This window comes from Callithrix jacchus, chromosome 8 (genome assembly GCF_049354715.1).
Source record: "Callithrix jacchus isolate 240 chromosome 8, calJac240_pri, whole genome shotgun sequence".
NCBI lineage: Eukaryota > Metazoa > Chordata > Mammalia > Primates > Cebidae > Callithrix > Callithrix jacchus.
Window position 1 is genome coordinate 23,877,051 of NC_133509.1, and position 20,032 is coordinate 23,897,082.

The 20,032-nt window shown below is 41.1% G+C and overlaps 1 protein-coding gene and 1 long non-coding RNA gene across 39 annotated transcripts in view; one reads left to right on the top strand and one right to left on the bottom strand.

Moving 5' to 3' along the window:
- The window catches only part of LOC144577320 (uncharacterized), a 30,740-nt gene extending 21,223 nt beyond the window's left edge, over nucleotides 1-9,517 (bottom strand). Inside the window, exons 1-2 of the long non-coding RNA XR_013520849.1 lie at nucleotides 9,232-9,517; nucleotides 2,456-5,136 (exon numbers count right to left, since the gene is read on the bottom strand). This is a non-coding gene — a long non-coding RNA (uncharacterized LOC144577320). The remainder of the gene's footprint in view (nucleotides 1-2,455; nucleotides 5,137-9,231) is intronic.
- PEAK1 (pseudopodium enriched atypical kinase 1) overlaps nucleotides 1-19,822 on the top strand; it is a 308,653-nt gene extending 288,831 nt beyond the window's left edge. For all 38 annotated transcript variants that reach the window (XM_078333897.1, XM_078333903.1, XM_078333895.1 and 35 more), the window contains one exon: nucleotides 12,968-19,822. In XM_078333897.1, coding sequence (XP_078190023.1) covers nucleotides 12,968-14,131 — 1,164 coding nt within the window. In that variant the 3' untranslated portion in view covers nucleotides 14,132-19,822. The remainder of the gene's footprint in view (nucleotides 1-12,967) is intronic.
- Nucleotides 19,823-20,032: the final 210 nt, after the last annotated feature.

The window sequence follows — 20,032 nt, forward strand, 5'->3', positions numbered from 1 at the left end:
TTTTCACTTTTTTTATTTTGAGATGAAGTCTTGTTCTGTCGCCCAGGCTGGAGTGCAGTGATGCAATCTCAGTTCACTGCAAAGTCTGCCTCCTGGGTTCCAGTGATTCTCCTGCCTCAGCCTCCCAAGTAGCTCGGATTACAGGCGCGCACCACCATGCCCAGCTAGTTTTTGTATTTTTAGTACAGACAGGGTTTCACATGTTGGCCAGGCTGGTCTCGATCTCCTGACCTTGTGAGGTGATCCACCTGCCTCAGCCTCCCAAAGTGCTGGTATTACAGGCATGAGCCACCACACCTGGCCTCACCTTTTCCACAGTATGGATAGACTGCAGATTTTCCAAATCTTCATGTTCTGGTTTCTTTTTGCTGAACAATTCCTTTTTCAATTAGTCTCTCCTTTCACATTTTACTATAAGCAGTCAGGAAAAATGAAGCCACTCCTTCACTTTGCTTAGAAATCTTCATTTCATCTCTTGCAAGTTTTGTCTTCTACAAAACACATTCCAGCTAAGTTATTTGCCACTTTATGACAAGGATTGCTTTTCCTCCAGTTTCCAATAATGTTCCTCATTACCATCAGAGACCTCATTGGAATCACCCCGAGCATCCATATTTCTGGCAGCTGTCTGTTCATGGTTATCTGGGCTTTTTCTCCCATGCATCTCAAAACTCTTCTAGCCTCTACCCAGTTCCAAAACTGCTTCTACCTTTTAAAATATTTTTACAACAGCAGCCCACTTCTCAGTATCAAAATCTTATTCTGCTCAGGCTGCCGTAACAAAATACCATAGACTAAAAAGCATAGATTTATTTTCTCACAGTTGTGGAGGCTGGAAAACCCAAGATCAAGGTTCTGGCTGACTTGGCTTCTAGTGAGGGCTCTCTTCCTAGCTTACAGATAACCACCTTCTCACTGTGCCCTTACATAACAGAAAGAGAGAGAGAGAGAGAGAGAGAGAGAGAGCAAGCGAGAGCGCATGCACAAGAAGCATATGCAAGCACTCTCCAGTGTCTCTTCTTTTAACAACACTAATTCTCTCACATCATGGCCTCACTCTAATGATCTCTTTTAACTTTACTTACCCCCTTGTCATCCCTGTCTCCAAAATTTAGTAACATTGAAGGCCAGGACCTCAACATATAAAGAGGTAGGGGAGAGAGACCATTCCGTCCGTACAGGTGTCATGTTCATCTTTGTTATAAAGTAGGTGGTTTTAACTCAGGACTTTTCCTGGATTTGAGTTATTCTAATCTTCATTCAACATGATTAGCTTTATTATTTGTATTGGTCTTAAATGAAAAGGCATCACAGCACTGAATAGAGTTTTGAGTCAGCTGACCTGGGTCCGAGTTCTGAAGATAATCGCTGTGTATTTTTATCCCAGTCATATACCTCTCTTGGTTTTCACATCAGTGTATATTAACTGCCCTACTTACCTCAGATGATTGTTATAATACATGTGTTTATGTAGTGAAACTACTTTTATAAACTGTAAAGTGCATATAAAATGTACTAAAATGCATTATTGTTATGAAGAATAATGGAAAATTGCTGCTCAGCATTCTATAGATCACTCACTATTATTCTTCTAAGTACAGAGCATATTTAGATAGGCTCTGTACTTAGATATTCTTTCTCATTACCTCAAAGATGTAAACATCTTTGTTTTCCCTTAAAATTATGAGAGAAAGCTACAAACAGCTTCAAGAATTTAAGTACTTCCAAAAATTGGAGACAAACTAGGTACCTTGTATTAAGAAAACAATATAACAAATTATGGCACATAAGTCCAATGGAATGTTTGTAGCTATTAAAAGTGGTAATTATGAAGACTTACAAAATTATGAAAAATATTTTTAAAATATCACATGAAAGTAGCAGAATACCAACAGTACGATCATAACTTGAAGAAAATTGACCTATAAAATGGTAATACTCAAATGATCCCTGTGTTAAGGTGGTAACAGTTATTTTGATTACTTAAAAAATGATGTCATAATGTCTTTTCAATTAAAAAACAAGAGTCAGAGATTTTTGGATAATTTGACACTAAGCTTCTTGAAAACAGGTATCCTTAGTTATTTATGTCTATAATCCCATCCTCTAGTACCAATTATAAACAGCACCTGTTTAATGCTGCCCGGCTCTTGCACACTCTGATTGCTCTGTCTGGATTGCTCTTCTCCTGGGAGGCAGTATAATACAATAAAGAACTTCTGCATGTGATCTGCTGTAACCTATTTCAGAGTCACCTGAGGGATCCTCATTACAAATGTCATTTCCTTGGCCCTATTCCATACCTACAGAATCAGAATGGCTGGCAGGAAGGCCTTGGAAACTGCATTTGTAGCAAGTACCACAAGTGGTTCCTATGTACAAAATGTGAGGACTCTTATTTAAGTCCAACAGACCTGGGTTAAAACCTGTGCTTTAGCTACATATTAGTTGTTACCTTGGCCATTACTTGGCTTTTCTATATCCAGTGTCTTTATCTGTAAAATGGAAAAAATATTTCAGGTCTTCTTAAAACAATTGTAAAAAATCATAGAAGTTATTATGTATATAACGATATATATATATATTTATATAGTGATATATATATTTATATAGTGATATATATATATCACTATATACATAATACACACACACACACAGTGCTGAGAGCATCATTTGGCACAAAGTTAAGCATTTAGTAAACATTAGTCATTCCTTCCTTTTCACATACTTACAAAGCTCCTTTGTGTTCTTAAAGAATCCAGCTCCAAATCTTCTTCTTTAATCTTCTAAGCACATGTTGCATGCTATACCTACTGGATTTCTCAATCATTGCATTATCATGAGACAGCTGTATAATTAAACAAGAACATGCTTCCTCTCCCCACTATTATACCTGACCTTCTCCATGGTAGGGGCTGTGGTTTATTAATTCTTATATCCTTAGCATCATGTACACAGTGGGCATTCAATAAATATTTCCTGACCTTTCAAAAAATATTTACTCTATAAAACATTGTGATATTTGTGGTAATTTACAGAAATACATATGAGTAAAACGAAGACCTTGTCCTCAAGGAGCTTATATTACAATGGGAAAGACAAAGGCATAAATAATAGCTCTTAAACAAAACAGATTATAATGAAAGTTCAGAATGGTATGCAGAGATATAAAGAGAAATGAAGATTAATGAATGAAAGCAGTTATTAACACATATCTTGGGGCCAATAAGAAAGAGCCTCTTATAATCACTTTGCTATTCTTTGTGGCAAATGCAATATATTGAGAGAATAGTGGAAATTAGCTACGGAGAGATTAGAGACCAAATTTAGAGATTTGAGTGATCAGCTTAAGAGGTTAGACTTTATTTTGTGTTTTGTGGGAAACCACTAAGGATTTTTTAAACAGAAATAACTTAAGATTTTGGAAGACAACCATGGTAAGAGAGGCCAGAAGGACTGGAAGCAAGGAAGCCAGTCATGCTATCGTAACAGTCCAGGTAAAATGAGACCCTGACATAGGGCAAATGAAAAGAAGGAGCAGATGGTGAAAGAGCTGAAGAAGGCAGTGAACCGTGTCTGGTTTGAGTGTAGGATTAGGGGCAGTGATGCTAAAATTTCAAGGTAGAACCACCTCCAAGAGAATGCTGATGCCCATTAGTTGAAATATGAATCAGAAAGATGAGATCTCAATGGAATACGCCCCTAGGGCAGCCAAGTTGAGAGAAGCCCAGGAGCCAGGTAAAAATATGGATTTGGTACTCAGAAGAGAGCTCAAGCCTAGAAATGTGGTCATAGATTTGATTTAGTTAAAACCGTGGGACTATATGAGATCGTAATGGAAGAGTCTGCAAAGTGGGAAAAGGCCCACACATCTAAATGACCCAAAGCAGGAGCAATTGGAAAATCTGTAGCAAAAGGCAAGGCCCTACAGGCCAGAGTCCAAGGTTGCAGAGGGCTTGAGCAGAATGAAGACTCAGAAGAAGGCAAGAATTTTATCTCTTGTAAACCTCAAGAAAATGCAATGTGGTAATGATGGGGTTGAAGGCCAGACACACTGAGTTAAAGAGTGAATAGGAAGAGGAAGCTGTGAAGTTAGTAAGCACAGCCTACTTTTTAAAAGAAGAGCCAAATTGATTACCAAACAATCTTTAACTTTCAACTCCCATTTTCCATCTCCTCCATGTCTTCTTTTGTCCTCTCATCACCATTTAGTGAGCCACCACCAGCAGATTGGATTGTCTGTCTCTGTGGGCTACATATTGGCTGGCCTCCAGCCCTTAACTTAAACATTCCTGCTTCAAAATAAAACTTAAACTTAAGCCTGAACTTAACTTTCCTGCCCACTAAATAAAAATCTACCTTGCTTTTTCCCTTTCAAAGAATCTGGATAGGTACTGACCAAGCACATAATCCTCATACCCTTATAGTAGACTAAATCCTCATGTCTAAATCCATAGTAGACTAATCCTCATATCCTCATAGTAGACTAAACCCAATTTTAGAAGGGCCTTCACCATTCTACACAGTGGGAAACTAAGGCCAGAGAGGAACAATCACTTCTGCATAGGGATACCAGCTTCATGGGAGGCCACCTCCTGCCATGGTAGAACCTCTCCTATTATATCATGCCTAGAGCAATAAACTGACCTTGCTGTGTCTCAGTGTTGTCCTTTAATGGAAAAATGACAGCCTTTTGCCTAGAATCTGGATGGACAGTTGGCAAAATTATGGCTCAGTATCACTGAGATACTGTTTTTTCATTGCACTCCAAGTACTACCATGTGAGACCACAGAGGAAATTTGGATGCAGTTACTCTGAAGAAGATGCTAAAAATTTCACATATGCAAAAACTATAAGTTTCTGAGTTATTTTCCACAGTTTCAGAATTGGGGTAGTAGGTGTCTTTAGAGTAGTCCCAGTCTTTGTTCTCCAGGATAGAGCACACAAAACTCAGTAAAGATGTATACTTCCCTGTTACAACAGTGGGGCTGCTTCCTTTCTTCCAGCTGTGCCAGAATCTTGTTAAAAGCTTGTAATAAAGTAGAGGTGAACTGTGGAGACCAGCATCTTTTACTGCATTTTTTACTCCAGAGTCTTTCTTTATCTCATTGGGTGGATGCTGACAAAGCAAGTTACTAAATGAAAAAGCATTACAGGAATAACTATGATTGGTAGGAATTTACAACTAGTTCAGATTATATACACAGGCAATTAATTACTGGCTTAGTGGTGACGATAAAAGCTAGAGGGGAAACCACTTCCACTTTCATAATTCAACATAAATAGTTTTAACAGTGAAACTTTACAGAAAGTGATTGATCAGCAGCCAACTGCACATACTCATGGCCATCCTAGGTTGGTGTCCATTTCGTTTCAGGCTCAATGCCTACAGAAGCACCTGAGTCTCAACTGAGAATTGATTTAGGAAGGAGAGGTTTTGAGTGTTACATAAACCTGGAATCACAATGAATTGTCTACTGGGAAAAAGGGAGCATGGCTTTAATTAATGAGGTGAGAGGATATAGTTGAGAACCACAAGTTGGAATTCAAGTTAATTGAATTCCTAATCTGGGCCCTGAGCTGGTTATTGGACTGCTCTGTGCCTCAGTTTCTCTAGTGTGAACATCCTGGGCATCATTCTGTCAGCCTAAGTTACTGGTTCAGGAACACAAGTTTTCTTTGGATACACATGCTGAGTGGGAGAGTGAAAAGATTTGGTGAGTACAAGTCACAAATAAAATGATAAAATCTTACACAGTTGCCTTCTTGAATTTCTCTTCTAGGATCCATAATCAGTTTCTCGGGCATGTGAACATTTTTGCAGCATTTCAAGCTGTAAATTACCTGGCCTACCCGACAATTCTCATAGCAGATTCCTACAACATCGAGTCCTGAGTACTTTGGGCCCACACCGCATTTTATATATTAAACACTTAACCTATTTTGAATATAGTTGTAACAGCATTGAGTGTGTGTGGGTCTTAGCTCTGTAGCAGCAAGTACAGCAATACTCTTCCTAGGCAGATCAAGGAATTGAGGTCAATTAGTGATCAGCCTATATTCTTAGAGTGAGGTTATACCAAATACTGGATATCAATTTAGAAGTTACAGGGTTTCATTCTATGCTCTCTCCCATTTGCAGTTGTACTTTTGTGTGATGTGACAAAATAGCACAGATGGTGTAATGTGTGTGATCTTTAATGTATCTCATTTTTGTCCCTCTACGATTCATTCCTGTAACATCCATCTCACTTAAGGTTCACTGAGGCACTATAAAATGCATATAGTGAGATGGAAATGAGATTCCCTGCTGATAAACTGGAAGTAGGTTGAAGGCATACTGGGCCCATAATGGAAAAATCAGTTAATGTAGGATATTTTTGAAGAGTCTTGTATTTTGTAATTATTGCTTTATTTGGGGCAAAGGAGAGAAAATTGAATAGAATGACAAAGAGCCATGTTGTTTTGTGTAGTTTTGTACAGTACAAAATCAGTGAGGCCCCAGGGCAGCCTGGACTCAGCAGACAGCCCCACTGATCAGATTTCACTCATCTGTGTAGTCAGGTCATTCATGAATATATATTATTCAGATTTGTCTGCCATTGCCCCCATCCTATCACTTTGCCAAATTTTATCTGTTTCATAAAAGCTGTTCATTTACTCTACCTGTTCCAAGTCAATAAGCCCTATGGCAACACTGGAGCAGTTGTGCCATGTGCCTTGCTCTGTGCTGGGTCCTAAAGATACAAGTGTCTGCTTGTAAGATAGACAAAACATGTCAGAGGAGGGAGGAAAGGGGACAAGGGTTGAAAAACTGTTGGGTACTATGTTCAGTACCTGGGTGATGGGATCTGTTGTACCCCAAACCTCAGCATCAAGAGATATACCCAGGTAACAAACCTGCACATGTACCCCCGAATCTAAAATGAAAGTTGAAAAAAATTATGAAAAACAAAAATTTTTTTAAGATAAAAAATGTGGTAACTCCAACAATAGAGATATGTACAAGATACAGAAGTAACACAGAAAGGGGGTTTGGGGTATTCAGCACTTGCTCTCTGACACAAATACCTGAGAAGGCCTGTAAAAGAAGTAGGAGGCCTGGCGTGTTGGCTCATTCCTGTAATTCCAGCATTTGGGAGGCCAAGGTGAGTGGATGACAGGGTCAGGAGACCGAGACCATTCTGGCCATGGTGAAACCCCATCTCTATCAAAATACCAAACAAAATTAGCGGGGCTTGGTGCCATGCGCCTGTAGTTTCAGCTACTTGGGAGGCTAAGGCAGAGGAATCGCCAGAACGCGAGAAGCTGAGGTTGCAGTGAGCTGAGATGGAGCCACTGCACTCCAGCCTGGCAAAAGAGCAACACTTCGTTTCAGAAAAAAAAAAATGTAGGAATCCCTCAGGCAGATGAGGGGTGACAAGGAGCCCCAAACTGAGAGAATGCCTGGTGGGTAGAGTGGGTGGCTGGCTGCAGATAGTTCAATATAATAAGAGCAAATGGAACAGAGGGGGAAGTAGGACTGGAAAGGGAGGCAAGGCCGGGACTTCATGCTGTGAGGATAAAGCGGAGCTGCTAGGAAGTTTAAATAAGCAGGAAATACCAGCTGCTGTTGTTTTTTAATGGCTCTGTAGCCATGTGGAAGGTGTATTTGAGGGGATCACATTAGAGGCAGGGAGACCAGTTGGAAAGCTTTTGTGGTTGTCCAGGCAAGTGATGAATGTAGCAATAGAGATGGAGAAAAGAGAATAATTTGAAAGTTATTTAGGAGAAAAATCAGTAAGAGTTGGTAATTAATTAGCCATACGGAGTAAAGATACAGGAGAAATCCAAAGTGAATTTGGTTTCTCATCCAGATAACAAAGCCATTCATCAAGAAAGGGAGTACTGGGAGAGCAGTGAGTTTGGTGGGAAGAAGACTTCAGGTTTGGTTATGTTGAGTTTAAGGAATCTATGGGTTGGGATATATATGGGAAGAAATCAAGTATGTCATTGTATAAATGAGTCTAAAGCCCACAGACAAGTGTGCATTACAAATGTAGATACGGAAGTCAGTATTGTATATGAGCTGGTTGAAGCCATGAGCAAGCCTGCCGAACAGAGTGTGTCAATGAAAAACTAGGATAGAGAGTAGACCCTCCAAACACCAGCACTTCAAGGAACCTTTGGGAAAAAGGGTCAAGTGAAAAAGAATGAGTAACACCATGCCAGTCAACGATAGATTAATCCCATAGTCATATCAACCAGTTTTGCAAAGGTCCACCTTTCCCACATCCCTCTAACTTAGTTGCCTTAAACAGAATATCTGTTGTTGAGAGAGCAGCAAGAGGTATGTCCTCTTCACAGGCCCCAGGCTTTGTGGGAGTTCTGAAAGTCTCAGTGGTACGAGAGAGCACTACCTTCTCCCCAACTGCTTTTAATGGGACTTTACAGTCAAAGCCCCTGACAGTCTACTTTTTAGAAGTTAGCTATCTAGGTTGCAGTTATCACAAACATAAACGTTTTTAATGACAAATTTGCCTCAGAGGTATGCAGAGCGGTTGTCATAAGCAACATGGAAAACGAGCCCCTGAACTGAAATGAATATTTGGAATTAAATTTTTCAGGTTGTGCATGAGGAACCATTTCAAGCTCTGTTTCCCTGCTAAGATTGTAAATGTTGGGTTCTTTGACCCAAGTCTGAGAAGGTCTCAAGAGAGGGTAATTTGGCTTTGATTTTGGAAGACAATATGTTGTTTCCTCTCTCCCCCAGTTCTCCAACAGATGATTTATCAGTGGTTAAAGGGTCCCCACCCCTGTATTTGGGAATCTGGTCGGAATGCTTTAGGATGCTGTGTCTTACAGATGGGAAGTGCTGAGGACCCATGAGATACTGGTTTGAAAGCTCAATTGATAATGAATATAATATGTTAATATTTTTCCTTTTCCTCCTCTGTCCTCACTGATCTTTATTAACCCAGACAAGCACCCAGTTTCCCTTCAAGCCTCTGTTTTTGCAACAGTACACTATTCATGTTGGTGCATAGGTATATACCAGCTAGCTGGCTGTCCCTTTTGATATCCCTGTGACTCCTTTGGAGAAGAGCTCAACCAGGGATTTCCTGTGAGTTCACAAGTGGGCGAGGGTCACTGTGCCCAGGATGGGCTTCTCTTCCTTCCTGTGCTCTTCACATGAGGAGTTCCCGTGGCATGCATTTGGCATTGTCACCATCACAGAAGTAAAAACTTACCCAGAAGGAGGCCCTGTGGTGTATTTTTCAAGAGGTTCAACCTTGCAGCAGCCTGGTTTTGTTCTCCTGCTGCACAGTTAGATAAATTACTCCTGGATGCTGATATTGTAGCTCCCTCTAGTGTCACTGTGGCTCAGACTCTCGTAGCATCTTTCTTCCCTTTCAGAACATGTAAACAGCGCAGACTCTGCCAAATTCACAGCATTTTAAGTAGATTTTCCCAAACGTAGACAAGACAAATATGAGGTGATTTTTCTCCTAGTAGAAAAGGGAATGTTAAATGAAGATGTGGGGCCATTCCAACTCTAGTTTATTTTTATTCCTATTTTCAAATTTTGGGGGTCCTAGAAGGAGTCCTGAAGTAATCATTTATAGATTAAAGAGTAGCTGGCATGAACAAGTAGAATCTTTCTTGAGATTCCTCCTGTTCATGCCAGCTTCTCTTTATAAAGAAGAAATGTGAATTCTTTTCAGGAAAGATTAATGAGAGCCAAGAAAAAGTTACTTTGATCCCTGGTAGAGAAAATACTGGGTAAAGGGAGAAGGAAGAGATTTGGCAGGAAAAATCCTATCCATTTGTTCTGAAAAAAATTGACTTGTTTTCTGAAATAACTTTTAAACTAGAAATTTATTATCTGAAGTCAGGTCATATTGAGTTTTTTTTTTTTTAACTAAAGGAGTTATTAATATTTGAAAAATGGCTATGATGTGGTACCTAGAATAATATAATACTCCTACCTAAATTAACATCATTGCAGGCTCCATAATAAATATTTATTAGATACCCACCAAGCAAAATCCTATGATGGAAATCTCCATAGGTCTGTGTTTGGGTGGTAACTGTTTTCAGGGTTATGAACCAACTAAAATCACTCTTTTTTTCTCCTCTTTACCCTCTAGTCTTCTCCCTTTTGCCTTTGTCCTTAAATTAGAGTGACTCATTATTCTTCCACCTGTCTATGTATTATAAAATGAAGAGATAAGGAAGTGCTGCCCACTCAGGTTGGCTATCTAGGGAGACCATTTTCCTTTATAGCATCTAAAATGGCGGAACAATTTATCATTTCTTCTTCGTAAATCATTTTGATCCTTTATCTCAAGCAGATCTGTGAGGCTAAACATAAATTCTTATTGTAGTGTCCACATTCTTATCTACTCACAAAGCTCTGGAGGACCATATAAAAATGTGTGTGTCTGTGCGAATGTCTAGATATAATTAGAATATCACAATTCAAATACTAGTCACAATTAGAATACCTTCTCTGCTTCTAATGTTAAACTACAAGGTGACAAATTTTTTTCAGCCTGACCTGACATAATTAAAACTAGACTTGGCAAAACAATTCTCTCTCGTAGCTTCAGGTTGCCCTATCTTGGATTCTAACATACTGCTGGTGTTAACTTGTTTGTCGGGGATGACCCTGGCTTGGAGGTGTTGAAGGTTAGCAGTTTCTTTTCTGCCCGTCCTCTGTCAGAGAGCCTCACTGCTATGGCAGGTGGCTGTCAGGACTCAAAATAAAAATGTGTTTTTCTGTTTTGTTCATTGTTCCAAAAAATTAGGATTCTCTAAGATTGTATTAGTTTGACATTTGCAAGTTGTTAACTGCTTTAGTCATTATCAGTGTTATATTTGTACAGCTTTGTAGTTTACAGATGTACTCTATATACTTGATCCCAATTAATCCTCACAACTGCCCTGTGAAGTAGATTTCAGTGTTCTTTATATTGGCTCCTTTAATAGGGAGACTGAGACCCAGAGAAATGCCCAAGGTTATATAGCTAGTGGCAAAGCTAATTCCCAGGCTTCCCAAGCCCTTGGAGAGTGTCCTTTTTACAATATAACAGCTAGAGTTTAACCATCCAATCTGATTCAGCTAAATTTAGTGGTATTTGATAGAACTTTCAAAGACTGAAGAGTTGAGACCCTTGAGCTTTCATTCCAGAAGACAGTGTAATATTAAGCAAATGTAACTGGCAATGGGGTTAATGGTGCCATGTGCTGGATCTAACTCCTGTACAACTGAACAACGACTGGTAAATAATTTTTAAGTACCTAGTGACGCTTAAATGTGAAATATTGTCAACAGTGCAGTTACAGAAATAACAAATGTTGTGATTGATGAGCATATAGGATTATATATTGTACTATATACACTAAGACTCAAGAGCTTTCCAGAGATAATATTTTCTGAAAGATATATGTTTGGACTTGAACTCAGCCTAGGAACGTCTGTTCAAGACAGAAGTTTGCTTAAAAAAGAAATACTTAGTATATCCTCAAACTGAATTAAGTAGATAGTAGAAGACTTAGAGGAACTTGTGCTCAGGGAGGGAGGGAGAGAGGGAGGGAGAGAGATTATCATGTCACTGGTCACTGATATCAGGCCTCTTTAACAGTGGTAAATATGGTAAACTAGAGAATAAAAGAGAGGGATGCTTTTCTTCCTTTAGACTCCCTTGCCTTTGGTCTTTTTTTTTTTTTTTTTTTAATATCTATTTGAATGGAAATCAGAATGTGCTGCTTCTCAGAACTGGGGACCCATCTGAATTATCTCATAAGAATGTATACATTTTTCTTTTTAAATAAAAATGACTAGAAATTGCTTTTTTAAAATTTGCTTTTCTGTATTATTGTAATAAACAGGCAGTGTAAGCACTACAGAGAGTGCGTGTTGCTGGGAGCCTTTGATATTTGTGATATATGACAGTGTACCCCTGCTGAGGAGGGAGAGCAGAGAATGACCCTCCACTAATAGGGCCGTGGAGCAGACTCCAGACCAGACGATTAAGATCCATGAACTAGTATTAGAGACTGAGTCTTCCGCTGTGAGCCTTTCTATAGCATGAGGATAACCCATTTGGGGTGGTTTTACTTACTTTTTGCTTTGATAACCCTTTAAGAGTAGGAATACAATTGTTGTCACAGTATGTAGAGCTCTTGCCTAACTTTTTTTTAATAAAAAAATTCTTCCTGGACCCATAACCACTTAATAAAGTTCTTTATGAAAGGTCTTATTGCCTCAATAGTGGGTGTTAAATGAGGCCTGTTAAGAGAAAGCATAAAACTCAGAAAACCGCCATCAAATGTTGGTGTTGTTCTGACTAGGTCAGATCAGTGACTCTCTCAACCCTACCGGTGAACCATGAGTGCCAGTGTTGTGACCATCACAATGACATTCATTGAAAAGTTAGGAAAACCCACAGTTTACCTGGCCAATGTTCTAGCACTCTCCTAACCTGTGAGATGTTGACACAAAGGATGATGGATGATGAAATAAGGTATTCTGGCCTACATTAGGAGTCCATTGCCCTGCTGTATAAGTCTGGGATACAAACCTCTACAGAAGTAAGTGGAAAATTATTTTATTGTTGTTCTGATGAGTTGCAAAGTTATAGTGGAAAGAGCAAGCTTTGGCATTAAACAGACTTGGGTTTGCAAAGTGATAACCCTGGGCTTTTTTTCTTTTTTGAATTCTTAGATCCTCAGTCTACTTTGAAAGTTAATGTGAGGACTAGAAATGGTACACATAAAGTGCTCACCACGGCCTGTCATGTAGACAACCATGAAAAATGGTTACCACCATTATTGCTGTCACTTAACATAGGGCAACCCTGGCTAATGACTTTATTATATGATCGCTTGTCCCTAACCAGTCACCTTCTGGTTAATCCTCCCTGATACATCACAAACCTGGTTATGAGAGTGTGAGTTTTACATTGTTTTATTATCTTTCAGATCTGTAAGAGCAAGGCTAAAGAATCTCAGCAGTATTACCACAGCCTGGCTGTCCGACAGAGTCTGGCTGTCCATTTTAACATTCAGCAGGACTGTGGTCATTTCCTTGCTGAAGTCCCTAACCGTCTGCTTCCCTGGGAGGATCCTGATGACCCTGAAATGGAAGAGGGTGACATGGAAGAGACTGAAGAAGAAGCCAAAGGAGAAATGGATGGGAAAAACCCAAAGCCCTGTTCTGAAGCAGCAGCATCCCAGAAAGAGAGCCCTGGAGTCGTGAGCAAAAAGCAGAGGAGCCATGTTGTAGTCATCACCAGGGAGGTTCCATGTCTCACTGTGGCTGATTTTGTACGAGATTCTCTGGCCCAGCATGGGAAAAGCCCTGATTTGTATGAGAGGCAAGTGTGTCTGCTGCTCTTACAGCTCTGCTCTGGTCTTGAGCACCTCAAACCCTACCACGTCACTCACTGCGATCTACGCCTAGAGAACCTGCTACTTGTCCACTACCAGCCTGGGGGCACTGCCCAAGGCTTTGGGCCTGCAGAGGCCAGCCCCACCTCATCTTATCCCACTAGGCTTATAGTGAGCAACTTCTCTCAGGCCAAGCAGAAGAGCCATCTGATGGACCCCGAGATCCTCCGGGACCAGTCTCGCCTTGCCCCAGAGATCATAACGGCTACCCAGTATAAAAAGTGTGATGAGTTCCAGACAGGCATCCTCATCTATGAGATGCTACACCTACCCAACCCCTTCGATGAGAACCCAGAGCTGAAGGAGAGGGAATACACAAGAGCAGACCTGCCTCGCATCCCACTCCGCTCCCCCTACTCCCGGGGTTTGCAGCAGCTGGCCAGCTGCCTCCTGAATCCCAACCCTTCTGAGCGGATCCTCATTTCAGATGCCAAAGGCATCCTCCAGTGTCTACTCTGGGGCCCCCGTGAAGATCTCTTCCAGTCTTTCACCACCTGCCCTGGCCTAGTGCAGAGAAACACGCTGCTCCAAAACTGGCTAGACATCAAGCGAACACTGCTCATGATCAAGTTTGCTGAGAAGTCCCTGGACAGGGAAGGTGGGGTCAGCCTTGAGGACTGGCTTTGTGCTCAGTATTTGGCGTTTGCCACTACAGACTCCCTCAATTTTATTGTGAAAATTCTGCAGCACCATTAGTGTGTACCTGGATGCTGCTTTCACCACATCTTCACCTTCTTCCTGTCACCCACACACTTCCCCTTCCTAGTGCTCACTCCAAATTCAAGGGAAGAAGAAAGACAAACCTCTTTCCCTGTCCATAAACAAGCGGGTCCATTCAGAAAGGTTATCCACTGCCCCAAATCAAGTGAGAAGCTGATTCTGTCTTAACTTTACAGAAATTCAGCTGCACAAACTTGCAGTTGCCTTCCCTTGAAACACTTTCCATCCTAATAGTACCATAAATGCAGGTAAAAAGGAAAATCCATGTTCTTGAAGGGACAGCTTCTTTGGTATGAACTCAGTGAGCCAGTGACCTCACTGAGGGTCCATTTCCTCCATAATTCTGGATATCACCTATCTTTTTAGCATCGAATGTTTATTCTCACTAGCTGTAGACAAATTTAACAGGTTTCTACTATGATCCAGTAGACTCTCACAACAGACTCTTCCTTTAAGGTGTCAGCAACCAACTTACTAGGCAGAATTGTCATTCTTAGCATCAGCCCACTTTTGGTTACCAGGAACTATATCCTTTGTTCCAGGAAAGAGTAGAAAGAAAAGGAGAGATCCCATCCTTGGGTCATAGACCCATTTTCATTACCATTATTTGTAAGTATGTGCAGTCATGGAGGACAGCCCTAATAGTCTCCCCTCTGCTGCCACTGCCCGATTCTCCACTCTGTCCCCACTTGCCAATGAAGTCTGGATTTATCAGCCACTTGTGGCCTATTACAGAGCTGACCCAAGGTAGTGTCACCATTGCCTCAGCAGGGTGGAATACGGTCCAGAGCATATAAATAGCTGGCAGGACATAAGGAGATGATTTTCTTGCATGTGCAATTCTCTAGGGGCCATCAGTGAACAGAGTGTAAAGTAACCTTTGATTACTGTCAGAACTGTCAGCAGTTGCAGTTTCCCCTGAGCAGTAATTGGCCAGCTCCCAACTATCAGTAGCCAGTGTTAACTAGTTTACCAAATGCTGTAAACAATTCCCCTGAATGAAATAGCTGTCAGTGGAGCTCGAAGATCTCCTTAGAGGGCACAGTGGGGTGGGCTGTTGGGATGGCTGGAAGGCAGGGTAAGGGAAGGCCACTGATGAGACTGCTGACCTCCTCCTCAGAATGTTGACCTCTTCTAGAGAGACTGCCTCCCAGTGTAAGTGGCTCATGGCTCCTCTGACTCTCTAAAACAGCTCTGGAGGACAGCTCACGGGAATTCTGATTGCTGAGGTGGGTGACTGAGAGCTGTTCACCATGTGTGCAGCCTGTACTCCTCTCCTATGGATATATGTGCAATTTTTGTATGTATTTTTTAGCTGTATATTACAGTGTTTATGTTGCAACTTCACCTGAAGCGAGTCTACAGAAACCTTCCCCCTTCTTCCCTTGGCACATATTTGCGCTAAGAGATGAGCGTTCCTTCCACTGGTGTGTGTGTGTGTATGTGTATGTGTGTGTGTGTGTGTGTGTGTGTGTGTAATGTGTGCACCTGTGCTTGTTTTATCCAAAACTGTGAGTGTGTGTTTACTTTGACCTTGAAATCCCAAGAGTCACTCGAGCAATGTGTGTGTACGCTTGTGTGCCCATGTGTGCGTGCACATGCGTGCTGGAAGTAAAGGCCAGGCCTCTAGAGAAGCAACCTGTGGCAGGGTTGACAGACATGTTCTCTGTGCCTAGTCAGTGAGCGAGCCCTGAGGCCCCTCATCTACCAGCACAGAGTTTCCTTAAAGCCAAGACTGATTGTGTAGTAAGTATTACGTACATAGCACATTAGTGGCCTTGGAAATTTCTAAACTTTTAACATTTTTAACAGCCTTTCATGTGATTTGTGTATATCAAAGAGGATCAGGAAAGGAGAATAATGTATTTTACTGTGCTCTTATTATTTTTTTAAGTGATTGGAATATGTGAGGCTCTATATGGAGGATGTCCTTATCCCATGGCCAGCAATATAGGACTCCCAGGAGAGAAAGCTGGTTAGCCCACAAAGAGTCTTGCCTCCTCTAGCCAGAGTGCAGGGCTCTGCTCCTAGGAATGGCCATGGAGTGGGCATGCTGCTGTAGGCCAGCAGTCCACTCTTGCTGACCTGTGGCATGGCTGTGCCTTGCCTTAAAGATTGGTGTTTGGTTCATCTTAGCATAGCCCATGTGCACATAACTCCTTGCCTGAGTATGCACTGAAGTGGCAACACACAGACCACTGACCATGTCACAGCACATCCCCTTAACCTCACCCACCTCCCACCTTGCAGTGGCTTGTGTATTGAGATAGACCTCAATGTCACGCTCGTGGTGCCTTGCCCATGTAAATTTGAATGTTGACTATTTAATGAGGTTACATATTTAATGCAGAATGTTCCCTGGTCCCTCTATTTGTTATGTCTCTACATATCTTTTTTTCCTTTGTCTTTTTCTGTTATGATTTGGATCCAGTCTTTAACTCGATGGTATAATAAGCATGGGCACCTCCACTACCATTATCTTACAGCACTGGTAAACCAAGCACCTCTTCACGTCAGATGTTTTTAGTACTGTTTTTATATTCAGATTTGTGGAGGGCAAAAGATGAATGCAAACTAGCCAGAGAAGAGCTTCAGGCTTCCCAGAGACAGGTGGCTAGATTAATTTTTCTCTGGGTGATGGCCAAATAATGTGATGTAGAGAGGGAAGGGTGTGTTACAGGTTAGAGCAGAATGGAGAAAGAAACTATGTTTCCAGGCAGAGTACTACATAAGTCCGTCTTCAGAATATTTTTCCAAAAAGATTAAATTCAGTTAATTTAACATTATCACAAATATTTTTCATTTTAATTGTGATAGGGACTTCGAATTCGTTCATCAACTGGAAAGAAATTCTACCCTCTGTAGACACAGATGCACACACACATTATATATATATGTTTTGAATTGTGACTATTATAGCACTTTACATTTTCTCAAGTAACAGCAAGTTATTGCCTTCAATATTGATTGGAAATTGTTTTCTATTGAAGTCTATACTATAGATTTTTCCATTGATATTGAGAGTTTAAACAATTAAGCTCCTATTGGAACTTTTCCTTAAGCCACACGAGCCTGAACAATCTCTGTGACACTTGGGTGCTAGAGGAGCACAGCGGTGGCTAAGGTAGCCAAGAGCAAGACGAATGTACAGCAGAGTGCCTTGTTAGAGTGGTAACTTGGAAGCAATTCAGTGGATGTTTCACAAAGAAGACTAGAACTTCAAGGAGCCTCCTGCGCTGCTGAGGCAAGCCCTTTTGGTATACGTACACTACCGGGATGCCTAGAAGCCACTTCATGAAGAACAACAGCAAGATGAGGAAAGAAGTAACTGGAACCTGTGGAACGACAACAGAAGAATCACCAACCCCTGGGCTGAGTTAGAACTGGAAGCCAGGAATATGACAATGAGTTTTGAGATTTGCCCTCAGAAGATGAACTGAATGATGTATGGGTTGGGGTGAGGGCACAAGCACTCCTCCTGCCTACCCTGCTGCTGTTGAGGAGCTAGAAGTAAAACATGTTGGTTAGGGTTTTAACATTTGGAGTAGCCTCCTATTGTCGGATTAAGTGGGGGTCAGTTTTGCTTCCAAACTCAGAATAAGTTTGTAAACATGGGAAAGTCTAAGTCAAGAAAGCTAAAACTCTAGAAATATTAATGGTATTTCTGGGAGTAAAATACTGAAAATTATGTTTTAAAGTTTCTAGTATTAGAAAGTTTCCAGGAAAGATCTTTGGGTTCCTAGTAAGCTCAGTTTTGAGTTATAAATACTTTGGTGCTGGGAAGTAACCTGACATTTGGTTTTGCTGCAATTAGGGTTTTCACTAGATTTCACTGCAATTAGGATTTTCTCCTAGATTTTACCAGCAGTGATCTGAAAAGGTACAGGCTGGCCCCAGAAATAGGAATGGATTTAGGATACTACACTATATTTCAAATGGTTCTAGATGTGTAAATATAATACAAACATTCTTGGAGAGGGAGTGAGAGCAACCAGACTTCCTGGGCCAACCCTGGCATATGTTTCATTCCCCTCACCAGTTGATAAGGATTGAAAATTCTGCTCCAGTCTAACGAGTGAACAGGATGGCTGCCCACAAAACCAGGTTATTAGTTTTACCTCATTGGAGCTCATATTCTCGAAGGCCCAAAGTGCTGTGCCGAGACAAATCCAAGTGCTGCTCTTGTGAAGTGTGCACTGAAGTCCAGCTGTCCGTGCTTACAGCAGTGCCGAAAGTGGGGATTCCACAGACCAAAAATGGTGCCATAAGGGGGGCCGGAAGAGTTGCAGTGCAAGATCCTAGGAAAGATGATACCAAAGAAATCAAGCCTTTTTATCCTGATGCTTCTAAGATGATGAGGGTGAGTTGTGACAGATGCTGTGGGAGGGGAGTTCACATACATTCCGTGTCAAGGCATTTAGCTGATAAATCCATCCTCAGAAAAGCACCGTTTTAAAAAGTCCGTTTTATATATTGAATAAGAAGAAGATGATCATGATCATGATCATGATCATGATCCTGATGAAAACCCTGGCAGATACAAAGTTCCTCAGTATTTAAAGAGAAGGAATTCTTCCTTCTCCCCTGACATGACTGTGGCTGTTGTCCAAACCTCAGCTTGAGAACATCATATCCATATGATACTGAGAGTGGAGGATTTTTTTTAAGAGATACAGTAGTTTTAATAGGTTTGTTTAAAGAACTCTTGGGAAATTTCTTAACAAATTGTGATTGTTTTTATAAACCTTCCTACAGAGTTGTTTACCATTCATCATCACCATCATTTAATATCTATAAGTACCCAGAATGTACAAGGTGCTATACAGCTGTTAAACACCCCCTCCCTGCAACTGCTTAAAATTAGAATAGATTTTGCATCACCCACTGCTAGAAGCTTTCCCCACCTAGGTGGGCTGCAAGGCCTGCATTCCGAACATCCCATTACATGTTTCCCACTCCAGAAAGCCTCCGTGTTTATTCCAGTTTTTCATTTTGACCTGTCCCATCTACCCCCATGGTTTTTTTTTTTTTTTTAATCAAGAAAGTTTCAGGGAATCAAAAGAGGTCGGAAATTTTTTAACCTAGCAAAAGTACAGAGTCATATATTTTGCTACGAATATTGTTATAGTACAGAAAACCCACTTTGCCCGTTGGTGTGTGGATAATATGTGTGTGTCTGCGCCCGTGATAACTTGAATGTTGAACCAGCCATAGGGTTCATTTTTGAAAGGTTAAACCACACTGCTTCAGGAATTGCTCCAAATACTGCTTGGTTATCCCTTCCTTTGCCAGTTAGAGCTAAAGAATGTGATGTGTGAACACAATGGGTTGGGATTTTCTGTTGAGGATATGCAGGGCGTTTTGGCATGAGGCTAAGACAAGCAAGATTTCATCCTATCGGCGATTGGAATCATGACAGCCCTCATTCCAGTCTCTCTCTAATTCTCTCTGGCCCTGCCCACACTCTATATTTGAAAACCTTGTTTTTCTTGCTCTTTCCGGAGTTTCACCCCTCTACTTACATATTGTAAAGTTGTATAAACCTATCATTGAAAGGTCCCCTCTGCCACCAGTGGCACCACCCTTTGGTTTGCTGTGGTACTTTGCTGTGTACTCTGTGGCATCATGTTACTGTGTAAATAAATTCATTTTAATACACACTAAAAACCAGACAAATGCTTGTTCTTTCGGCAACTCTTCCGCACTGACATACTGGGGAGGGTTTGGTTGCAGACATAGTTATTATGTCTTGTCCCCCGCAGGGCAGGTACCCTTTTCCGTAAGACAGGAAGTGATGGCTTTCAGCCACTGTGCCTTCTGCACTCTGGGTCCTCATCACCTGCTGACATGGATTCTATTTCTCTGCATTCCCACTCT